The sequence below is a fragment of the Siniperca chuatsi genome, linkage group LG8 (assembly GCF_020085105.1).
Source record: "Siniperca chuatsi isolate FFG_IHB_CAS linkage group LG8, ASM2008510v1, whole genome shotgun sequence".
NCBI classification, from domain to species: domain Eukaryota; kingdom Metazoa; phylum Chordata; class Actinopteri; order Centrarchiformes; family Sinipercidae; genus Siniperca; species Siniperca chuatsi.
Genome location: NC_058049.1, coordinates 31,589,910 through 31,611,923, shown reverse-complemented (window position 1 = coordinate 31,611,923; position 22,014 = coordinate 31,589,910). Strand labels below are relative to the sequence as shown.

Sequence of the window (22,014 nt, the reverse complement as noted above, 5' to 3'; positions counted from 1 at the left end):
GTTAATTCCAAGTAAATTGTGACTAAAAAAAAATTCACAAAACTGGGTGTTGAGGTTTTTATTTTAGATGTATAAAGACTTTTGTCTGACATGATGTGTAACAGTGGAACACAGTTCATGATTTTATACATAATTTTGCATACACTTCCCATATCATGATACAACGCCCCTCCACAGTACAAAGCACGGCCTATTGTTCTCATGCACTGAATACTAAATTTGGACCGATCAGATTGAATATTTAATTTTTCCAACATTTGAATTTCAGAGAAAAGCCAGTTGAAATATGGCAAGAATTTCTTAAACGCAAGTAGTTCTTCAGTCTATAGGACCCCCCTGAAGTGGTGTATGACATCAAGATGACATCACATGTGACAACTGTGGGGAACACTACATCAGTGAAACAAAAAGAACCCTGGGTGCATCCCAGGTCTTTTAATTGCATCCACGTTTCCCTCACTTGTGTCTTTTCCTTGCGTCTTAAGGTGTGTTTACATCAAACGCAGAGCGATTACATACAAAGTTAATGCAAAGAAACGAATAGATGCAAATTCGGTGCGAATGACACGATTGACGCGACGCGAATGAGGCGAACATGCAAAAAATCCCGGCAATCGCACAAATTGAAAATACTTATCTTGAGCGCAAAATTCACGTGTATCACAGAGGCTTTGAATGCTGTGTGGGGAGGACCGGGTGGCGCACTGGGGACAGCGTTGGGGAGCTCTGAGGAAGGGGGCATAGCTGGAGCTTCTGGAAGACTAAACACCCGGAACCAAACCGGATTCTGCTCTGTTCCAGAGCCATTTGACGTACTGGCTGGAGGAGAGCTCCAAGTTTGTTTGTTTTTTAACTTTTGGGATTAAAAATTGGATTTATTTTCAACCTCGCTCCTCAATCTGTCTGCATCAGCAAGCAGAGGTTCCAACCTCCACTGTCGTTATTGTAGCCGCCGACTAAAGGCACCCAGAGCTCTATGATAGCTACTACTTCATACTTATACAGAGACTGGACAAAACAGGAGATTGCTTAAGGAAAAGTAAGTGAGGACTACCAGGTACGTTCTGAAAATGTGTGTCTGTTACTTGATTCAAGCTATCGTTTGTACTTTACTATGAACCAAGTTAGCACTAGCATTAGCCCTGATCGATCCGAACTCCATTCAGAAAACAAGCATTTTAAAAGTTTGCTTGTTGTCTTGCGGACAGACCTGACAAAGCATGAATTCAGACTTTTTACAAATCTGCATCATGGTGTAGTTATTTCGAAATTCTCTTATCAGTTTATTGCAATTAAATCAGTGCACAGCAAAATCAGTTTATTCTGGGTTCATATCGCTCTGCTAAGCCAGAAAGGGTGAATTTACTCGCGTTACTGAGTGAACAAATGATATGGCAGTCAAACTCAGGCGAGTAACGCAAGGCGAATGAATATTCAATTCGCGTTTGGAGTGAATACAGCACGGAGAGCAGAAACAAGAAAATGTGTTCTTTTTAGAGAAATGAGACATCCTTTCCTCTGAAGCATCACATGAAGCTGACATACTAATAAAGGCACACAGTGATCACTGCCAGAGCAGCCGTGTTTTCTCTCTGTAGCCTGTTACCTGTTTAACAAACACCTGCACATGAAGAGCAAACTGCATTCTGTATTTATACTGTGTAGCTACTAGTGATGCGCCGATCGGCTCTGATGTGATCCGAGCAGTGTGTTGTATTGATGTATGAGGGTTTTCTTTAACTATTTACTTTAACAATCAGAGAGGCTGCTGTCAGTCATTTTAAACGTTTCCATGTGCGCAGTAATGTCATAGAAAATATCGTGGGACATTTAAGCAGCAAAACTAAAAACTGTAGCTATAAACTTGACAGGACAGAAGAAACTCTCCAGAGGAATTAAACTTTTGGAGCTCAGGAGGACGGCTGCTTTACTCTGAACAATTACACTGTATGAACCTGGACTGTGTGTGTGTGTGTGTGTGTGTGAGACCTTTTGGATATGTAGAAGAACACAAAACATTAACTTTAGATCTTGACTGATCCTGTTGGTGTGTATTTCACACACCCGCAACCCATCTATATTAAATCAGAATGTTCATTTTTATGAACCAGCCCACCCGATCCGCAGATATAACTGCGATCTGTGCATCACTGTTGTGTACTGTGTCCTGCTCAGAGGCACAGAAATCATTTCTACTGGCAGAATGCCTTTATTTTATTTATTCATTATTTGCATCTGTATTTACTGATATTCTGATTGTGAATGCATTATTGAATAACACAGAATATGATTATGGTGTTTTTTGAAAACAGAAATTATTTATTAGGCTAAATGTGGGAAAATTGAAATGAAGTAGCTCAAATCAAACCCGGCGCTCTGAATTGATCAGTCTCACATGTGACTGAATGGAAATGATAAATGATGTAAAAAGTGTTTCTCACTGACAGACTCTCCTACTCTCTGACTTTAATTGTATCCATAATAAAAGTTAATGGGGGAAATAACAGATCATGAAAAGAAAAATCTTTCTAATAAATGAAGAAAGCTATTTGAGGTCCTTTTGTTGTTCAGACAATTAGCAGATTTTTAACTAGAGGGTGAATCAGAAAACAAATAAAATATAAAACTCGGGAATGATACACTTGAGTTTAATCTGTTATCAATCTTCACTCCGGTATGAAACTCCAGTGATGTTGTGATGTATCAGATCAGTCCAATCAATAACTGATATGGAATAACACATATACAGTAAAAGACTTCTGTGAAGGCTGCTCTCGTGTGTCCTCGCTCCTCGGAGAACAAATAAGAGCTTTGGGACGGCCTTCAAGATGGCGGACCAGAACATTATTGTTTTCTGTGAAGCACATTGTAATTCCCTTGGAATGAAAAACAAAGTTTTGTTTACTTGTCAATAATGATTCAAAAGGTGAATATTCAAGTCTGTATATGTATGTTCACTTCCTGTAGTTTCTGTTTCCACCAGAGGGGGGTGACAAAGCAGTAGTTGTGACTAATGCAGATTTTTCTTTTATGAATAAAAGTAATTTCATTTATCAATTTCAGAATGTTACTGATACTTCTGATGAATAAATAAGTGGCCTCAGCCCTACAGAGAATATGAAAGTGTTTCCGTGCAGCATCGGGCTCAACATGCTAGCATGTGGGAGTGAACACAGTGAACAAAGAAATGTCGAGGACACAAATGCACAGTGACAGAGCTGAAGCACTGGAACAGATTATTATTATTATTAGAAATTCCCTGAACTACAGAAGAAAGGGATGACAGGGATAAAGGATGGGGAGAACACACACACACACAGAATGAGAGCATTTACTCATGAATCCCACACTGAACAGCAGGTATCACTACAATGAGCATTGGTCACAGACCTGCATCAAACTAAGGCTTCAACACTGGCCCATCTCCACCTGGTCTGAACACGTGATGTGTATCTAGATAAAGACATCTGATAATGGGCCTTTGTATGTACATTTGGTACTAATACGTGTTACCTCCATTCTGCCCACATTGCTGCTCTGCAGAGGAAGGGCTCATCTATAGCTTTTTGACAGGCAGCTTGAGAATAGCAGGAAGAGGTTGGCCGCCACACTATACCAATGGTGCACTGATCAATCGGTCACCGATCATAATCGCCCGATATTCATTCTGAAATGTTTGATCTGTGGTCTCTATTAAGGCCAATCAATCAGAAGAGCCCATCAGATGAAGCAATGCAGATGTCATTCGGTACCACATTGGTTTCGATTCAATAGGCTACGTCATTAACAACAGGCCTCCACCCCACGCAGCTCACCTGCTGCTGTGAAAACGGAATCGCGGGTGAAAAAAATCATAACTAGGAGCACCAGTGCGACTTGGAAATATGCTCCCCGTTTTTTTGTTTTGTTTTTTAAAATCATCATCATATATCATGTGAAACAACAGGAGGGAGCGTTAATTGGTGTGTGTGAGCATATGTGTGTACCTGTGTCCGGCCCGTAAGTGCTCTCGCTTGGCTCTTTGGTGACAATGAAACGAACTATCGATTAATTTTTCAAAAGAAAAGATCATCAGACCCTCCCATAGTCGGACTGGCCGGGAACACTGGGAGAAATCCCTGTGGCCCTGTCGCTCTGTGGGCCGCTTGAGCAGCTCATTATACAAAAACAAGAGCGATAGAGTCGCGTCGTCGGCCCACTTTGATTATACACCAGCCCACATCCTCCTCCGCAAGATCCTCAACACCAGTTCAACTCTTTGGGTTTGGCTAGCTGGCTATTTAGCTATATCGTCACTGCCTTTTGTTGAAACATGTTCAACTTTTCATAAAGTCGATGCGCTCGTCATTGCCACTTTTGGCGAACCAACCAATCACAGCCTGGATGGGGCAGGACATTAAAAAAAAAAGAAAGAAAGAAAAAAAAAGGGTTGACATGCTATAGTAAACTTTCAAATGTTGAACTCATTGTTATGCTTGAATGGTTATGGATAATTGATTATATGACTAGTACTTACCCTAGCATTAACAAATTAGAGACAAACCATTTTTCTTGCACAAGGATTTAATGAAGGAACAAAACCTACAAAAAATATAAATGTTGGTTGTGTATTTCTTAAACTGCTGTATTGTCCAACTGGAATTAATATTTTACTAGTGGTAGGCTATATAGTATGCTATTATACAAAATTATAATGAATATAGTAAAATGATATAATTAATATTATTATACTAACATACTATTATATTAACATTATACTTTATTTAACGTTATATTATACTTTACACTAATTTATACTAGTTACTCATTCAGGTTGAGGATAGTGCATCTGCAGTGGACAGATGTAGATTTAGCCAGAGTCAGGATCCCATTGTGCCAATATGTGTTCCTTCTAGCCAGCCTCCTCCTCCTTAGAGCAACGCGTTCCCCTTGTTCTATTTTACTAAAGTTATTGTTATAAACACTGTTCAGTAATCTTGTTTACATAAACTGTGGCATGGGTTGGTGGTAGTGCTGATCGATAAATTGTATTTTTATCGTCACTGCGATATGAACATGTGCAATAAACACATCACAAAAGACAGCCTGAAGCATGATGAATAAGAAAACTAATTATATTTAGGGATGGGTATAAACCCAGTATTAAACGGGGCCCGAGGGCTAAAGACCGCTGCAGCCTCATCCCTGCTCTCTGTCAGGGCTGAGCTCTTCCACACAAACACACCCACGCACACACACAGAGCAGAGAAGGCAGTAAACAGCAGAACAGAAAGGCCACAGTGGAGACAATAAATTGAACCAGGTGAAGATTAGCATACTCGAATTGAGGACAACTACACTTGTTACTGTAAGTAAGTGCAATAAAGCCATAGCAAGTAAAAAGCTGTACAAAAATGTTCAACATGTAAACATGTAGAAAGCGATATTTTCCACCACCACAAGCACAGCGAGCTAGCTCAGCTAATAGCAAATTGTTTCAAACAAGCTAAAACAAAGCTGTGTGTATGTTTCCTACCTGTTTCTCTTAGTTTGCCACGTACCTTAAAATTTGGCTAATTCTTGTAAACTCACTGCTGGCTGAGACAAAGCAGCCCCTCACCCATCTACCACGTAACATACCTGCAGTGAATCACAGCAGCAGCAGAGGGAGGAGGACAGAGGACAGGAGGAAGGACTGATACTGACTGATGTGACTTTTTCCATTCTTTCTAAACTTCACTCAGTATTTTGATGTCAGGAATGTGAATTATTTTATTGATATTTTAGATTTGTCTCCATCGAGATATTATTGACTTTCTATAGTGACTTTGCTGTTGTAAACACTGTTGCTGTTCTATAAATAACATTTAGTTATATTGAAAATATTTAATTCTAATCCTGTCTTAAATTTAAAGACAACCAGGCTGACACAGGAACTGTATAGCTAATATACACACTTCAATAGTTTATTTAGCGCAAGTCATATCATCAATGCAATATTGAACAATATTATCGCACATCGCAAATTTTCCTGATATCGTGCAGGTCTACTTGGTGGTGTATCAGTGGGGGCAATATTAGATAGGCTACTGCAAAGAAAGGAATGCCATGTATTGTATGTACTCCTCTTAGTGGGGCCAAGCACAGCACATGGTTATTTCTGTAAATTGTCTATTTATTACCAGTAATAACATTTCAGTAATACAGTTACGATGGAAAAAAATATGAATGTTTTGCGTTGCATGTCGATTTAAGTGGTGCTCCTAAATTATGTGTGTCGCCAAGTGCTTGCTGAACCTTGAGGCACACCGTACTTGATATGGATAAAGGATGACATGAAGTTATTAATGCTGACACAGAATTTCCTATTGGACAGATAAGATGAGAACCAGTCTAGTGCAGTGCCAGATATGCCCACCCAGTGCCTCAGTCTATCTAAAAGAATGCCATGATCAATTGTATCAAAGGCAGCACTTAAGTCCAACAGTACAAGAATTGAACACATGCCTGCGTCTGCATTCATTAAAAGGTCATTGGTGACTTTGAGAAGGGCTGTCTCAGTGCTGTGGTGTTGACAAAAGCCAGATTGGAACTTTTCAGAGGTATTATTGTTTTCCACAGCAGCAAGAAGCTGCTTGGATACAAGTTTTTCGAGAATCTTCTAAATAAAAGACAATTTGGAGATTGGACAATAGTTATCCAGGAGGGTGGGATCAAGCCCAGGTTTTTTTTAGGACTGGCTGGACACAAGCTGTTTTAAAGTAATCTGGGACGCAGCCAGTAGACAGCGAGCTGTTAAAAAATAATTTATAAAAAGGGGCGCAATACAATCCATAACTTCCAATAAAAAGCTAGTTGGGATTTTGTCCAGAGGGCTGGAGGACACTCTCATAAGCGACACGATGTCTGCGAGTTCAGGCAGACATCTAAAAAGGCAGGATTGGGAGTGATATCAGATCTTATTAACTCCACCTTTCCAGCAAAGTGCAAAAGAAACTTTTCACAATCAGTAGGGGCACAAGGAGAGGCTGGGTTAACTAACTGATCCACAGTCTTAAATAGGAATCTGGGGTTGTGCTGATGGGCAGAAATAAGTGCAGAGAAATGGCATGTTCTTGCATCCTTCACTATCCTAATATAAAGGAGTAATAACTCTTTCATGGCCATAAAGTGGACCTGGAGACCTGATTTCTTCCATCTGCATTCTGCTCTTCTGCATTTCCTTTAACAGCTTCGAATACTGTCATTTAACCATGGCTGTTTTCTAGTCTTTGAGTTTGGTCTATTTTTCAGAGGAGCTATGAGATCTAAGGCTGAAGACACAGGTAGTTAAAATAATCAACCAAATCGTTGGTGTTGGAGGAATCAGGAAACACACTGCCAGGAGAATTGAACAGTGTACAGAATTTTGAGGCACTATGCTCATTATGGACACGTGTACTTAAAGCAGGATAATTCAGTACTAGCAGTTAAAAACAATACAAACATGTCCCTGATTTCCACAGATGGGGTTTTCAGGCCCAGACTAAAGACTAGGTCTAAGGTGTGGCCACAGGAATGAGTTTGGCCAGACACATGTTGTTGAAAGTTAAAAGAGTTAGTGATATTTAAAAAATCAGCAGCAAGGGCATTAGAGGAGTCATCAACATGAATATTAAAATCACCACAAAGAAGAATTCTATCATAATTTAACACAAGACTGGATAAAAACTCAGGGAGTTCCAAAAAGATGGTTTAGGGGGGCGATAAATAATAGCAAATATGACTGGGAGGGGGCCACCAAGTTTAAACATGAGCACTTGAAAGGAGGAAAAATTATTGCAAGCTATGAGGTTACACTTTAAATGCTTCCTATAGACAGCAACAAGGCCCCCACCTCGACCACAAACCCTAGGGTGGCTAAAGCAGTCATAATCAGGAGGGCACAATTCAGCCAGCTGACTGTGATCACCAGGACGTAACCAGGATTCAGTTAAAAACATAAAGTCTAAATCAGTAGAATAGATTAAATCATTTAAAATAAACATTTTATTAGAGAGGGATCTTACATTGAGAAGAGCCATCTTAAAAAGTCTATGATGCTTCAGATTTGAGGTTGAGACTGGAGGTAAGGTTCTGGCCCGGATCTTTTAAGTAATGTTAAAAGTGGGATCCGGGCTCCAGATAGCAGCACTATGATCAGTCCACAAGGGGAAGGTAGTGACAGCAGAGGGTGCTTGGCAGTTTTTGGTGAGCAGAGAAGAGGAAGAGCGAGGGGAAACAGGTGATGTAAATAGTCAACTATGTGAGGAGGACAGCACGGCATGCTCCAGGTTAGCCGCCGGCATGCGACTACCTGACTTGTTTGGGTGAAGACCATCTTGTGCAAACAAGGAAGAATGATCCCAGAATAAGTTAAAAGTTGTGAATAAAACCAACGTCATGGGTACTGCAGACAGACTGCAGCCATGCATGAAGACTGAGGATCCTGCTAAAACGGCCAATTCCACGACCCAGTGTAAAAATTGGACCCGAAGTTAAAGCATGCTTTCCGGTGCTGTTGAGCAGGTCAAAGAGGCGGATGAAGTCTGCTTTCGTCAGCTCCGATTGCTGACGGGCGGTGTCATTGGTGCCGACATGGAATATGATTTTCGTGTTGGTCGTCGGGAGTGCAGCCAGAAGTCCGGGGACCTTTTCGAGGATGTCGGTGGTCGTAGCTCTGGGAAAGCAGCGTGTGACCGCATTAACGAAGCAGAAATTCCTCATTATTGAATCTCCAACAATCAGCGTAGTTGGGGGGATGAGAGGAGGCAGAGTCGGTGATCGTGGAGACTGCCGAGTTCCATCAGCCGTCCCTGGGATAGTTGTGGTAGAGGAGGTCTCTGCCGTCTCAGGACGAATGAGACCCCCAGAGCTTCTCCTGATCACGGCCTCTTTCAGTAACTTGCGCAAGAAGAGGAAGACTTGACAGCTGGAAGAACGGAGCGTCCCTCCAGTGGAGGAAAGTCCTGCGTATCCAGGATGTCAAACCTGTTGGCCAGCGGGAGGTCCCAATGTGAAGGTGGAGGAGGCAGGCGCTTTGCACCATGTCTGTCCTTACAGGCTACAGTCCAGTTCTCCGTTTGGCGTGAAATCGAACTCAAATGGCCGTGCATCCACTGGGGCTCGGCACGGAGTTTCAGAACTACAAGTTCCTAACTACAGCTCAGGCATAACATCCTTTACTGTCTTCTTTGTGGTATTTTTAGGAGGCAAAAATGAGTAGAAAAGGAACTGTGACTATCATAATAATAAATAAAATGAATCAGTGGCGGCTGGTGGCAAATTTTCTAGGTAGGGCTGTGCCACATCCAATTAATTTCAGCAAACATCCCAGTATGATATAATGCAAAAAAGTGAATGTATCAAAAATTAATTCCTCCTTTGCAGTTAAATATTTAACAATTATTTTATTCAATTAATTTATTTTAGTCTAGAAAATGTTCATTTCTTGAGATGCCCCTATGGAGCTTGTTTTGTTGAGGAAACCAATAGGGAGGTAAAGATCAGGATAAGTAAACATGTGCAGTTAGTGGTGTTAAGTTGCTACTCAGACACTTGAATGGACATAAGCATGGGAATCAAGTGCTCTGAGGTGTAGAGATAGTAAACTCCAGCAAACTTCTGCTTCAAAACTCTCTCACAAGTGAATTAAATTGAATTATACTAAAAAAATAAATAGTGGGTCCCTGATAACCAATACAAAACAGTTAACAGAAGGAAATACCCAAAATAATTGCACATTTGTTGAACATCAACAAATGTGCATACCAGTCAGAGTCTGACTACATCTGCTTGATACCTGGTTATTCATTGTCCATTTGAAGCGCTTTAGCGATGGTGTCGGCGAATGGTAATGACCTGAAAAACCACTATTGGATGTTACTGTTGGCGTCGCTGTAGCTCAGCACAAGCACCAGCTGGCAGTGGGTGGAAATGTCAGTCGTCTCGTCTACTTGAATGGTGATAAAATCAGCACTCCTTACTTCATCCATCCGTACCATCTTTGACTGCCTTTAAAAACGGTAAGTTAGCTGTCAAGGTGCTCCTTCAGCACACTGTCTAGGGAGGCAACGAAATCCACCAATCCCCTTAACATGCCAGGGTTGTCCGCTGTCTCATCATGCCCTGGCAAGGCCGACTCAAAAGCCCCACGAAACTTCACACAATCAATATTTTGGATAAAATGTTCCTGCTTTTATCCACCTCCTGACTGTGTTTCCTCACCGTGATCCTGTGGCCACCGTCCAGCTGCATAGCGATGTTCACTCTGCCTAATGTGACTAATGTTAGCGTTATCCATGTGTGCCCTGGTGTTCTCATGTTTCCTTACTTTCTCAGACAGGTGCTTCATATCCCTCACTCCAGTAACATGCTGGATCTGTCCCTGTTGTTTTAAAAAGCAAGCAAGGAAAGCAAAATAAGGCATTAGTATGACTGCATCCAGCTAGCCAGGCCTTTCTGGTGTACCAGCTACGACAGAAGCCTTGCACACACTGCTTCCCTTTCTCGCTAACCTGCTGTCTGATTGCCAGGTCAGGTTGATCTGGGCGATAAAAAAATTGCCCTTTTAGGGATAGATTTGAGGACGCTGACTGGAAAAATTTTATGTCATACGTTCATATCTTTGGCTAAACTGCTACACAGACCCGTCTCCTGTGTGGGTCTCTGCTGAGACATGCAGACAGGTGGAGGGGATGTGTAGGAAAAGCATATATGTTGTGCAGATGATTTTTTATTATATTTTATACTCTATTGGCCAGCTGCCACTGACATCAATGAAGCTCAGGCTTTCACAAATTGACTGCAGCATTTTATTTTCTGTGGTTAATATCTTGAACAAAACCTAGCTAACTTAGGGACATCATAACTAGCCACTACATTGATTTACGTTGTTATTTAGCCATTACATATAGCCATAATTAACGTAGCCTACATACTTTACTAGCCTTCATATACCTTGTGTTGGGTCCGCTCTGTGGACTGGATGCAGAGACTGTAACGTTATGCTTTCTGCTGAGATGCTGATGTGCTGTTGTGCTGTTGTCATGCTGTTGTGGTAGGCTAGATCAGTTTTACAATAGACACACTGTACAGAGTTTTCATGGACACTTTCTGTGGCTTTCTCTGGGCTGTCTCTTCTCTGCGCCCCTAACTATTTTCTCACCAAAGATGCTTTCAACGTCTCTGATCACAGACCTCATAAACGCATCGTGCGACAGTAATAATCATCTGTGGGAAACATGCTGTATATAGTTATATGGATTAAACAAAGCCTCGATGCAAATAATTTCAATCGATGATTTTTAGTAATCGAATTACACGAGGAATCGTTTCAGCCCTAGTCACAACAGTTGTGGGTTTGATTCCAGCCAGTGACCTTCGTTGCATGTCATACCCCTCTCTTTCCCGGTTTCCTGCCTACCTCTTCTCCTGTCACTATCAAACAAAGCCAAAAAAATAAGCCCCAAAAATAATCTTTGAAAAAAGTATTAGAAACATTACAAAAAATTACATATCGAAGAGGACTTCTTTTCCCTACAGAAATGTGTCTTCCTCAAAAGAGTCAATGCTCCTGATATCAAAGCCTCACTTGGCTCTCTCCTTCACATTCACTCCTAGAAATCTCCTCCAACACCTCAGACCAAGACAAAATTAACATTGCCATGTTTTTTGTTGAACAAAAAGCAAGAAAATATTTAAAAAATGCCACTCGAAATCGCTAAATTACTCTCGCTGTGCGTAACCTTGCATAACCTCTCTCTCTGACCTCGCTACAGACGCTCTGTTTAGGAATGAAATTGAATAGTTTGGATTACAGACGCATCCAGGGTAGTGAACAAACCAATCAGTCAGGCATGCCATTTCATTTTAAAGCTTAGAATGAGACTTATTGGGTGAAAAAGTTGTCAATCAAGTCAAGTTGCATTAACTTATCTGCGTGCATTGCAATCGGCTACTGTTACATCTGTATGCATTTTTATCCCATTACTGATGCTGACATTATTTTTCCTATAGCTGTCATTCCTATTATTACTAATTTATTAATATTAACACTACAATTCCTATTCTACTATTAAAAAAAAAAATTCTACGTGGTCTTTGCATTGTGCCTCCCTCTCTCCCCACCCCCATTGAATTGTTACGCAGCTGCTGTTTTGGGACGGCACATGACTCGGTTGTAATAAAAATAGAAGGGGACGATACTATTATAAATTACAAAATAGTAGCACTTCTAAATTTCTAATTTCACATATTTGGAGCTAATAAATTGCTAATAATTTTGGTTAATGAGAAACTTAGTTGACACATAAACAAATTGTAGAGGCCAGCGTCCCCACACCAGGGAGCACTGCAGAAAGGGGTTAATGTAGCCTCAAGTCAAATACAGGGGAAGATGAAGCACACGTGGAAGAAGTACTCAGATCTTTTATTAAAGTAAAAGTAGCAATACCACAATGTAGAAATACTCTGTTAAGTAAAAGTCATGGAATCAATTCTTTACTTAAAAGTACAAAAGTATTTGCATCAAAATATACTTGAAGTACCAAAAAGGAAATTATGCAGAATGGCCCATTTCAGGATAATATATATTATATTATTGGATTACAATTATTGATGCATTAATGTGTTAATCACTTTAATGTTGCAGCTGGTAAAGGTGGAGTTCATTTCAATTACTTTATATACTTTATATGCTTGGTGGATTGCCCCCAGGGATCAATAAAGTTTTATCTTAATCTATAATTTTACATCATAATTTATTTGTTACTTCAATCTTGTATTATTCATCTGAATATGCAAAGTAACTAGTAACTGAAGTTCTCAAATAAATGTAATGGAGTAAAAGTACTATATTTACCTCTGAAATGTAGTGGAGAAGAAGTATAAAGTAGCAGAAAATGGAAATACTAAAGTAAAGTACCTCAAAATTGTACTTAAGTACAGTACTTGGTTACTTTCCAACCCTGAGATAGAGCAGACAGGTCACAACACTAGCAAGGTTCCCTTCTTAGTAAGTTTATATAAATTATGCAGAAGCTAAATGGAAACAGGTAAATGTAATAACTTTCTGCAAATAAAATAATAATTTATAATATAGAATTGTTTTCAAGTGTTGACTTTTTTTAAAGATGAAATCAAATAGTTTTAGTTATGGAAATGCTTCCTGATTTAATAATGATTTATACTTATCATCATTCATAATGTAATGTCAATAGTCAATAATGCCCATCAGTTTCCTAGAGCCCAAGTTGATTTATTCAAATAGCTTTTTTTTGCAGTTGAAACCCCATTATATTCAATTCACAGCAAAATCCATTTAAGAAGCTGAACCAGAGAGTGTTTGACATCTTTGCTTGGAAAATTACTTACGATTTTTCGATTTTCAAAATAGTTGCTGATTAATTTGATCAATCAACTAATCCATTAGCTGTGGTGGTTAGCTGAAAACTGAAAATTGTGGAAAGACTTATGTGAACAGAGGCAGAGTGAAAAGTCAAGGAGCACAGGGTAGAGCTCATCTGCTCTGTTTGTCTCTGCATAATGCACACTATTGTCACAGTCTGAAGACCACATATACACGCAGGCCACAAGTCAGCTGCTTCACCCTCACAGGGCAGAGGGTAACGCCAGATAATACTACACTAGCCCACACCTAAACTCCACCATGACTGAACCAGACTGCACATGCAGCAGTGGATCACCACAGCAATAACACCAACACACATCAGGCACTTCATGTTTAGGGTTCACACGTTTACTGTTGTTCTGTTTTGGCATCTCCAAAATCATCCAGAGAGCAAAAAAACAGAAGAATATGGTGGGACATGGCAAGATAGATGTTGTAAGGCCAGCTAGATTAGCAATGTGTCCTGGTTGGTAATTTTACCAGGTTTCTGAAAGAGGTGTTAAAGCATCTGGAATATTGTGATTTATTGAGCTGTTCCACGAACAGAGACACACAGTAAGAACCATCGCTGGGAAGGTGCAACAAACAAAACTAGTTCAAGGTGCAGGGCACAATTTCATTCACATGCAGTTTGAAGTGCAATACACGTGATAAAAAAACATTCAAACTAAATGGAAGTGAGCAACATGAACATTAGTTGCGTTTTTTAAGTTTGCAAACAACAGCCAGGCTGGCTATTTCCCCCTGCTTCCAGTCTTTATGCTAAGCTAGGCTAACCATATCCTGACTCTAGCTCTGTACTTAACACACAGACATGAGACTGATATCCATCTGAACATCTCACTCTCAGCAAAATGTTGAACTACTCCTTTAAGAAATTACTGTTAAATGCCATTACACTCCCCAAAAAGATAAGAGTGAAATCCAGGCCTGTCTCAGAATTGGGTTTCCATGCAGGATACAACTAGAATGCTTTAATCTTTAAAATCTAAATCCTTATTTAAAAAAACAGCACAGTTCCAGCACTAGCTGGATTTTTTGACTTTAAGTCCTGCATGCAGATCTACTAACAGAGAACAAGCCAGAAGTCCAAGCAGATAATTCAACTCTCCCTGTCCAAACAGAGGTTAAAGTAGTGTTGAGTGTGGATGAATGAGACCCAGCAGCTTCAGGATGCACAGAGAGTTGTTGGTTCTATTCCAACTAGCCTTTCTGAGGTTACTATGAGAACAGAGGAAGCTCTGGGAGTATGCTGTTTAGCTCTGCTCCATTTGTGAAAGCAATCTGACGCAATGGAAATATCCCATTCAAAACTAAAAGACAACCCCCACCAGATCTTTTCAGCCCGTTGTCTCCCTCTCAACCAATAACAACTACGTATCTGGGTTTGAAGTTTGAACAGTTAAGCCAGGCTTGTTTGACATATAAATACATAAATCACTCCAAGCATTCCAGCTAGGGCTGTCACTTTTTATTCAAAATTCAAACTTTCTTTCGAAGCAAAGAGGGTAATTGAAATTAAATTAATTAAAAATCAGCCTGTCCTATTGCATGCCCTATTGACCTATCAGTAATGGAGGAGGACACTAGCGAGCAAAGCCATGCTGATCAAATAGTCATGACACTGAAGAATCTGAGAAGCAGAGTGTGGAAGTATTTTGGATTCTACAATTTAGATGGCAAAATTACCAACAAAGATAATGCTGTTTGCCAACTGGACTCTTCAACCAGAACCAATCTGAGGACTCAGATGCTAGCTTGCCACCCCAGTGGAACAATGTCAACTGTACAACCTCGTCTGACTCCCTACTCCTCACCACACTCATCCTCAGGAGCCAGAAGCTTGTAAAAAGACAGTCACCGATAAGATAACAAGCCAATTGGCATTGTTTCCGGAGGTTTTCAGGATGACTTTCTACAGGTTTCATTTATGTTACTGATTCACTATTAGACAATTGTTATTAATCATATGGAGTGTGAAAACAATAATGACATTGGTTCCTTGAATGACTGCAGTAGGCTGGTATGCCTCCATCACATCTAAGATTAGCCAACACAAGGTCCTACCTTCACATTTCAGTCCTTCTGTAAAACGTGTCACTATAACCACAAATGACAAGTTGAAATCATTATCTGAGAGTCTTAATTAGATTTTTCTACAATACCAAAAAGTAAGACAGGCAAAATGACTAATTAGATAGAAACTGTCATGTAATTGCAAGATTAAGGCTCAACGATTGGAGAAAAATATTTAAATTGTTAGGGTTAGCAATTATTTTCTATGAAATAAATTCCAGAGCTGTATTTTTATTTGAGGCCATTAAGCCTTCATTTAACATGACATTTAGTTAGTTCTACTGTTTCTTTACTGAACTCTACTGTTTCTTTACTGAAAACTACTGTGTTTCTGTACTGAACACTACTGTGTTTCTTTACTGAACTCTACTGTGTTTCTGTACTGAACACTACTGTGTTTCTTTACTGAACTCTACTGTGTTTCTTTACTGAACTCTACTGTGTTTCTTTACTGAACTCTACTGTTTCTTTACTGAACTCTACTGTTTGTTTACTGAAAACTTTTTACTGAATTCTACTATTTCTTTACTGAACTCTGCAGTTTCTTTACTGAAATCTGTGTTTCTTTTCTGAACTCTGCTGGGTTTCTTTTCTGTGTTCTACTGTGTCTTTATTGTACTCTACTGTGTTTCTTTACTGAACTCTAGTGTTTCTTTACTGAACTCTAGTGTTTCTGTACTGAACTCTACTGTGTTTCTTTACTGAACTCTACTGTGTTTCTGTACTGAACTCTACTGTGTTTCTTTACTGAACTCTAGTGTTTCTTTACTGAACTCTACTGTGTTTCTTTACTGAACTCTACTGTGTTTCTTTACTGAACTCTACTGTGTTTCTGTACTGAACTCTACTGTGTTTCTGTACTGAACTCTACTGTGTTTCTTTACTGAACTCTAGTGTTTCTTTACTGAACTCTACTGTGTTTCTTTACTGAACTCTACTGTGTTTCTGTACTGAACTCTACTGTGTTTCTTTACTGAACTCTAGTGTTTCTTTACTGAACTCTACTGTGTTTCTTTACTGAACTCTAGTGTTTCTGTACTGAACTCTACTGTGTTTCTTTACTGGACTCTACTGTGTTTCTTTACTGAACTCTACTGTTTCTTTACTGAAAACTACTGTGTTTCTTTACTGAATTCTACTATTTCTTTACTGAACTCTGCAGTTTCTTTACTGAAATCTGTGTTTCTTTTCTGAACTCTGCTGGGTTTCTTTTCTGTGTTCTACTGTGTCTTTATTGTACTCTACTGTGTTTCTTTACTGAACTCTAGTGTTTCTTTACTGAACTCTAGTGTTTCTGTACTGAACTCTACTGTGTTTCTTTACTGAACTCTACTGTGTTTCTGTACTGAACACTACTGTGTTTCTTTACTGAACTCTACTGTGTTTCTTTACTGAACTCTAGTGTTTCTTTACTGAACTCTACTGTGTTTCTTTACTGAACTCTAGTGTTTCTGTACTGAACTCTACTGTGTTTCTTTACTGAACTCTACTGTGTTTCTTTACTGAACTCTACTGTTTCTTTACTGAACACTACTGTTTCTTTACTGAACACTACTGTGTTTCTTTACTGAACACTACTGTGTTTCTTTACTGAACACTACTGTGTTTCTTTACTGAACTCTAGTGTTTCTTTACTGAACTCTACTGTGTTTCTTTACTGAACTCTAGTGTTTCTTTACTGAACTCTACTGTGTTTCTTTACTGAACTCTAGTGTTTCTGTACTGAACTCTACTGTGTTTCTTTACTGGACTCTACTGTGTTTCTTTACTGAACACTACTGTGTTTCTTTACTGAACTCTAGTGTTTCTGTACTGAACTCTACTGTGTTTCTTTACTGAACTCTACTGTGTTTCTTTACTGAACTCTACTGTGTTTCTTTACTGAACTCTAGTGTTTCTTTACTGAACTCTACTGTGTTTCTTTACTGAACTCTAGTGTTTCTGTACTGAACACTACTGTGTTTCTTTACTGAACTCTACTGTGTTTCTTTACTGAACTCTACTGTGTTTCTTTACTGAACTCTAGTGTTTCTTTACTGAACTCTACTGTGTTTCTTTACTGAACTCTAGTGTTTCTGTACTGAACTCTACTGTGTTTCTGTACTGAACACTACTGTGTTTCTTTACTGAACTCTACTGTGTTTCTTTACTGAACTCTACTGTTTCTTTACTGAAAACTACTGTGTTTCTTTACTGAATTCTACTATTTCTTTACTGAACTCTGCAGTTTCTTTACTGAAATCTGTGTTTCTTTTCTGAACTCTGCTGGGTTTCTTTTCTGTGTTCTACTGTGTCTTTATTGTACTCTACTGTGTTTCTTTACTGAACTCTACTGTGTTTCTTTACTGAACTCTAGTGTTTCTTTACTGAACTCTACTGTGTTTCTTTACTGAACTCTAGTGTTTCTGTACTGAACTCTACTGTGTTTCTTTACTGAACTCTACTGTGTTTCTGTACTGAACACTACTGTGTTTCTTTACTGAACTCTACTGTGTTTCTTTACTGAACTCTACTGTTTCTTTACTGAAAACTACTGTGTTTCTTTACTGAATTCTACTATTTCTTTACTGAACTCTGCAGTTTCTTTACTGAAATCTGTGTTTCTTTTCTGAACTCTGCTGGGTTTCTTTTCTGTGTTCTACTGTGTCTTTATTGTACTCTACTGTGTTTCTTTACTGAACTCTACTGTGTTTCTTTACTGAACTCTAGTGTTTCTTTACTGAACTCTGCAGTTTCTTCACTGAAATCTACTGTTTCTTTACTGAACTCTACTGTTTCTTTACTGAACTCTACTGTGTTTCTTTACTGAAAACTACTGTGTTTCTGTACTGAACTCTACTGTGTTTCTTTACTGAACTCTAGTGTTTCTTTACTGAACTCTGCAGTTTCTTCACTGAAATCTACTGTGTTTCTTTACTGAACTCTAGTGTTTCTGTACTGAATTCTACTATTTCTTTTCTGAACTCTGCTGGGTTTCTTTTCTGTGTTCTACTGTGTCTTTATTGTACTCTACTGTGTTTCTTTACTAAACTCGCCTGCGTTTCTTTACTGAACTCTAACTTGTTTTTTCCACCCCAGCCTGCTAGTGTTGCAGCGCTACTCTTCTTTACAACAGTTGGGTTCTACAGTGCAGCATTTCACTGCATATGAGAGTGAACACTATAGTGCGTGATTGTGAATGTATCTGTCACAAGTGACTCTGAGTTCTGACACCTGGATTGGCAAAATAACATTACACCGATTAGCTAATCTCCGATTCCAACTCTGTCTTTCTTATTAGCAAAGACACAAAACATGCTTCTTATTTTTAGCCGGTGCTGACCGTCATTTTCACTGGTTAAACTGATAAATGTTTCCGGCGGCAGGTCATGTCAGCTGTCACTAATTAACGTTAATTCTATGAGTAACTTGATGACAAGTAAAGATCTTTTGTGAGGAAAGAAGCTCCACTCTGTAACACCCCTGTACAACTGTTTTGTAGTTCCAACAACACAAACAGAGTGATATGTCTTCTCTTTAGCTGACCGCCTCACATCAATTTCAGATGTAACATTCTCCAGTTAAACTGTTATTTATATCATATCAATAATTGAAGCATATAAACTTAACATTTTTAAACCAGGACCTTCCGTGTTTGGATCAAGTTGCAAGTTATATCAGATTTAGTAGTCTGCAGCTGTTATGTTAAACAAATTCAATCAGGATTGGAGCCAGACAAACTTGATCAAGACATCCCTACATGTTGGTTCTAATTTCTGTGCTCATCATGCAGGTCCCTATGCTCCAGGAGCCACTCAATGTACAACAATAGGAACATAGAACTAGCCATCTAGCTAATGCTAAGGTGCACACACTCATGTATCACTGTAGCAGCCTGCTGCTGTTGTTCTATTTGTTTTCACTACACAGCCAAGGTAAAGAAACACCACACACCACCTGCATTCCAGCCAAGGTAACCAGATTCTGTAATCAACTGGCACAAATGGTGGTGGTTAGAGTTGCCATAGATACTGAAATGTATCCATGGCAACAATCATCATCAGGTCCCCTAGGTGGCTATGAACACGGAAGTAGGGCACTTCTGAGCTATCTTTTCAATTGTTTTAATCTATGGTACTGATGCAGATACTCAGTAATCTCATTTGACATCAAAAGCAAATTAAAAGGGACAATCCAATTTTTTTAAAATCTTTATTTATTCAGGGAAATTTCACCGAGAGCCAGGCTCTCTTTTGCTGTACAGTAGTACACATGAGGGCCTAAGCAATAATGCCATCAGGTTGCATTATGGGAAGTGTAGGATCCATGGTTTTTGTAATATGACTTCTACTAGGAACTCAAAGTCAATATATTTTAGACACTGCTGCACAGATTTTGACCATTTTCTAAAAATCTGTCTCTTGTGAGTCCCCCAACTTTCTGGAAGTATAACACTAATCAATGGAGTACCCTTTAATTTATTCGTTTCACATGCTGCACTGACACTTTTAGTGCCACGCGATTTAACAAATGATACTGATGCATTTATAGTGCATTCAAATGTAAATATTGTGTGTATATATATATATATATATATATATATATATATATATATATATATATACACACACACACACACACACACACACACATATATAAAATGGTAAGGTGACCTCTCTAATACGATGTAAACTTGTGTAAACAATGGCGTGAGTGTCAGAGCTCCCAAACAGCACATGAACAGCTTCCCACTGCACATCTCACAGTCAAACTGCTGTATACCCATTCTCAACGTGTGGTAAACCCTGGGTAGTGCTTCTATCTGTGCAATTGTACAGTACCTGTTTGAATGTAAGGAGGCGGACTCTGACACAAATACTGTGGGGGGTAGCGGATCCTCTTGCTGTGTTTGTGAATTCTGTAGTCCTTCTCACTGCGAGAGCGCCGGCTCCTGTGAGGCTCTACAGCGGCTGCTGGTGGCAACAGGCGCTCTAACAGGTCAGAGCTGGGCCATGCCCGCCTCAGCGTGCTGCTGCTTGTCTTCTTCATTCTCACCACGCTGGGTGGTAGACAGCAGATAGATAGTAAATCTATCTACAACAAGAGTCAAAATAGTTTTTTCCACAAGCAAACTTCTGAATATTTGGGCCAAATGGTTGACCCAAGGCTGCAAGTTCCCAGTAACTCATGTAATTTCCATTCTGGAGCGTTAGTAGAAATAAATCAATTAATGAAAATCAAACAACCACCATGTTGTGAAAGAAAGAATTCCAGTCAGGGGGTTGACATGACCAAAAAGTCCACAGAATCGATTCAGGAGAGCACATTGAGCTGCAAGTGTTGGGGGTTCCCTCCAACTCTGCATACACACCTCTCCTTCCTCCTGCTGCCTTCCTTCCTTCTGAGGTCACACCAAATCTACTATGAAACTACTAGTCATCTATCAGCTAATGCTTCTGCTGTGATGTCTGAATTCATACACTCTCTCTCACAAACACACACACACAACAAGCTTAGCAGTGACAAGCTGGGGTGTCTACACCGCTCCAGTGGCTAGCTGTTAGCCTAGCCTGGTGCCTTTGCTCGGCGTCAGATTTGCCTGGTCTTAGCTTTGGCAGAAGCAATAGGGGACGATACTATTTGAATCAGTCAAAGGGGGTCACTGGGTAGGGAGAGCGGTAAAAAGACAAGCCTGGCTCTCTGTCAGATAGACAAAAGCCTGTGCAGTGAAGGAAGGGAAGAAAGAAAGGGAGGGTGCGCTAATACAAGAAAGCAAGAGGAAAGAGGCTGCTCAGCCAGCAGAGGGAGGAGAGAGAACGACACAATCTCCATGGGAAAAGCAGACACAGTCCTCCCTTCTGCCTCCATCCATCCATGATCATTCCTCCAGGACTCCGCTCACACACACACCAATTGTTAATCCTCTGGGAAAAGTGTATATGTGTGTGTGCGCGCGCATGTGGGAGACAGTGTACCACGGCTGGGCAAAGGAATGATGAAAGACATGTAAAAGAGAGAAATCCAGAAAAGCTACATTTAGTAAGGAGAAAGGGTTAATCCAGAGCAGAGCGAGCGCTGCCTCTGCTTCTCCTTTGTCCTCTCTTTCGTCCGTTTGCCTCTCACTTTCTGCCTGCTGCTCGCCTGTCTGCACTCACTCTGTCGCTCACCGTGTTGTTGAGGGAGAGGGAGGAATCGTGTCAACGCCCCCCCCATCTGTTTCTGAAAGGAACTGTTAAGACTTGTGTGTGTGCATTCGTGTGTGTGTGTGTGGTGTTCAGTTCAAGTCTAGTTGGAGAGAAGCCAAGTCTATGAGTCAGCCTATCAGCACGAGGCTCTAAGGTTGACTATTTTAGACCAAATGCTGCAACACACAGGCAATAAACAGTGTTTATAGTTAGTAATATGCTGTCGCTTAGTGTCAACACCACTAACACGCTGCCATGTGCTGTAAGCTGTCAGCTCAAAATCACAAAGAAACAAGCAGCCTTTCTTTAGCAATATTACCTCCATACACATAGCAACATGAGCTCAGCTACCAAACATGTTCATGT

At 39.9% G+C, this 22,014-nt stretch overlaps 1 protein-coding gene across 3 annotated transcripts in view; it reads right to left on the bottom strand.

Annotated features, from left to right (window-relative positions):
* LOC122879932 (storkhead-box protein 2-like) overlaps nucleotides 1-22,014 on the bottom strand; it is a 106,089-nt gene that overhangs the window by 59,815 nt on the left and 24,260 nt on the right. Inside the window, exon 1 of one of the 3 annotated variants that reach the window (XM_044204563.1) lies at nucleotides 20,305-21,606. The exons of the other annotated variants lie outside the window; for them this stretch is intronic. Within the exon in view, the coding sequence (XP_044060498.1) occupies nucleotides 20,305-20,512 (208 nt within the window). The 5' untranslated portion in view covers nucleotides 20,513-21,606. Of the gene's footprint in view, nucleotides 1-20,304; nucleotides 21,607-22,014 lie in introns of those variants that run through there. 3 annotated transcript variants of the gene reach the window in all.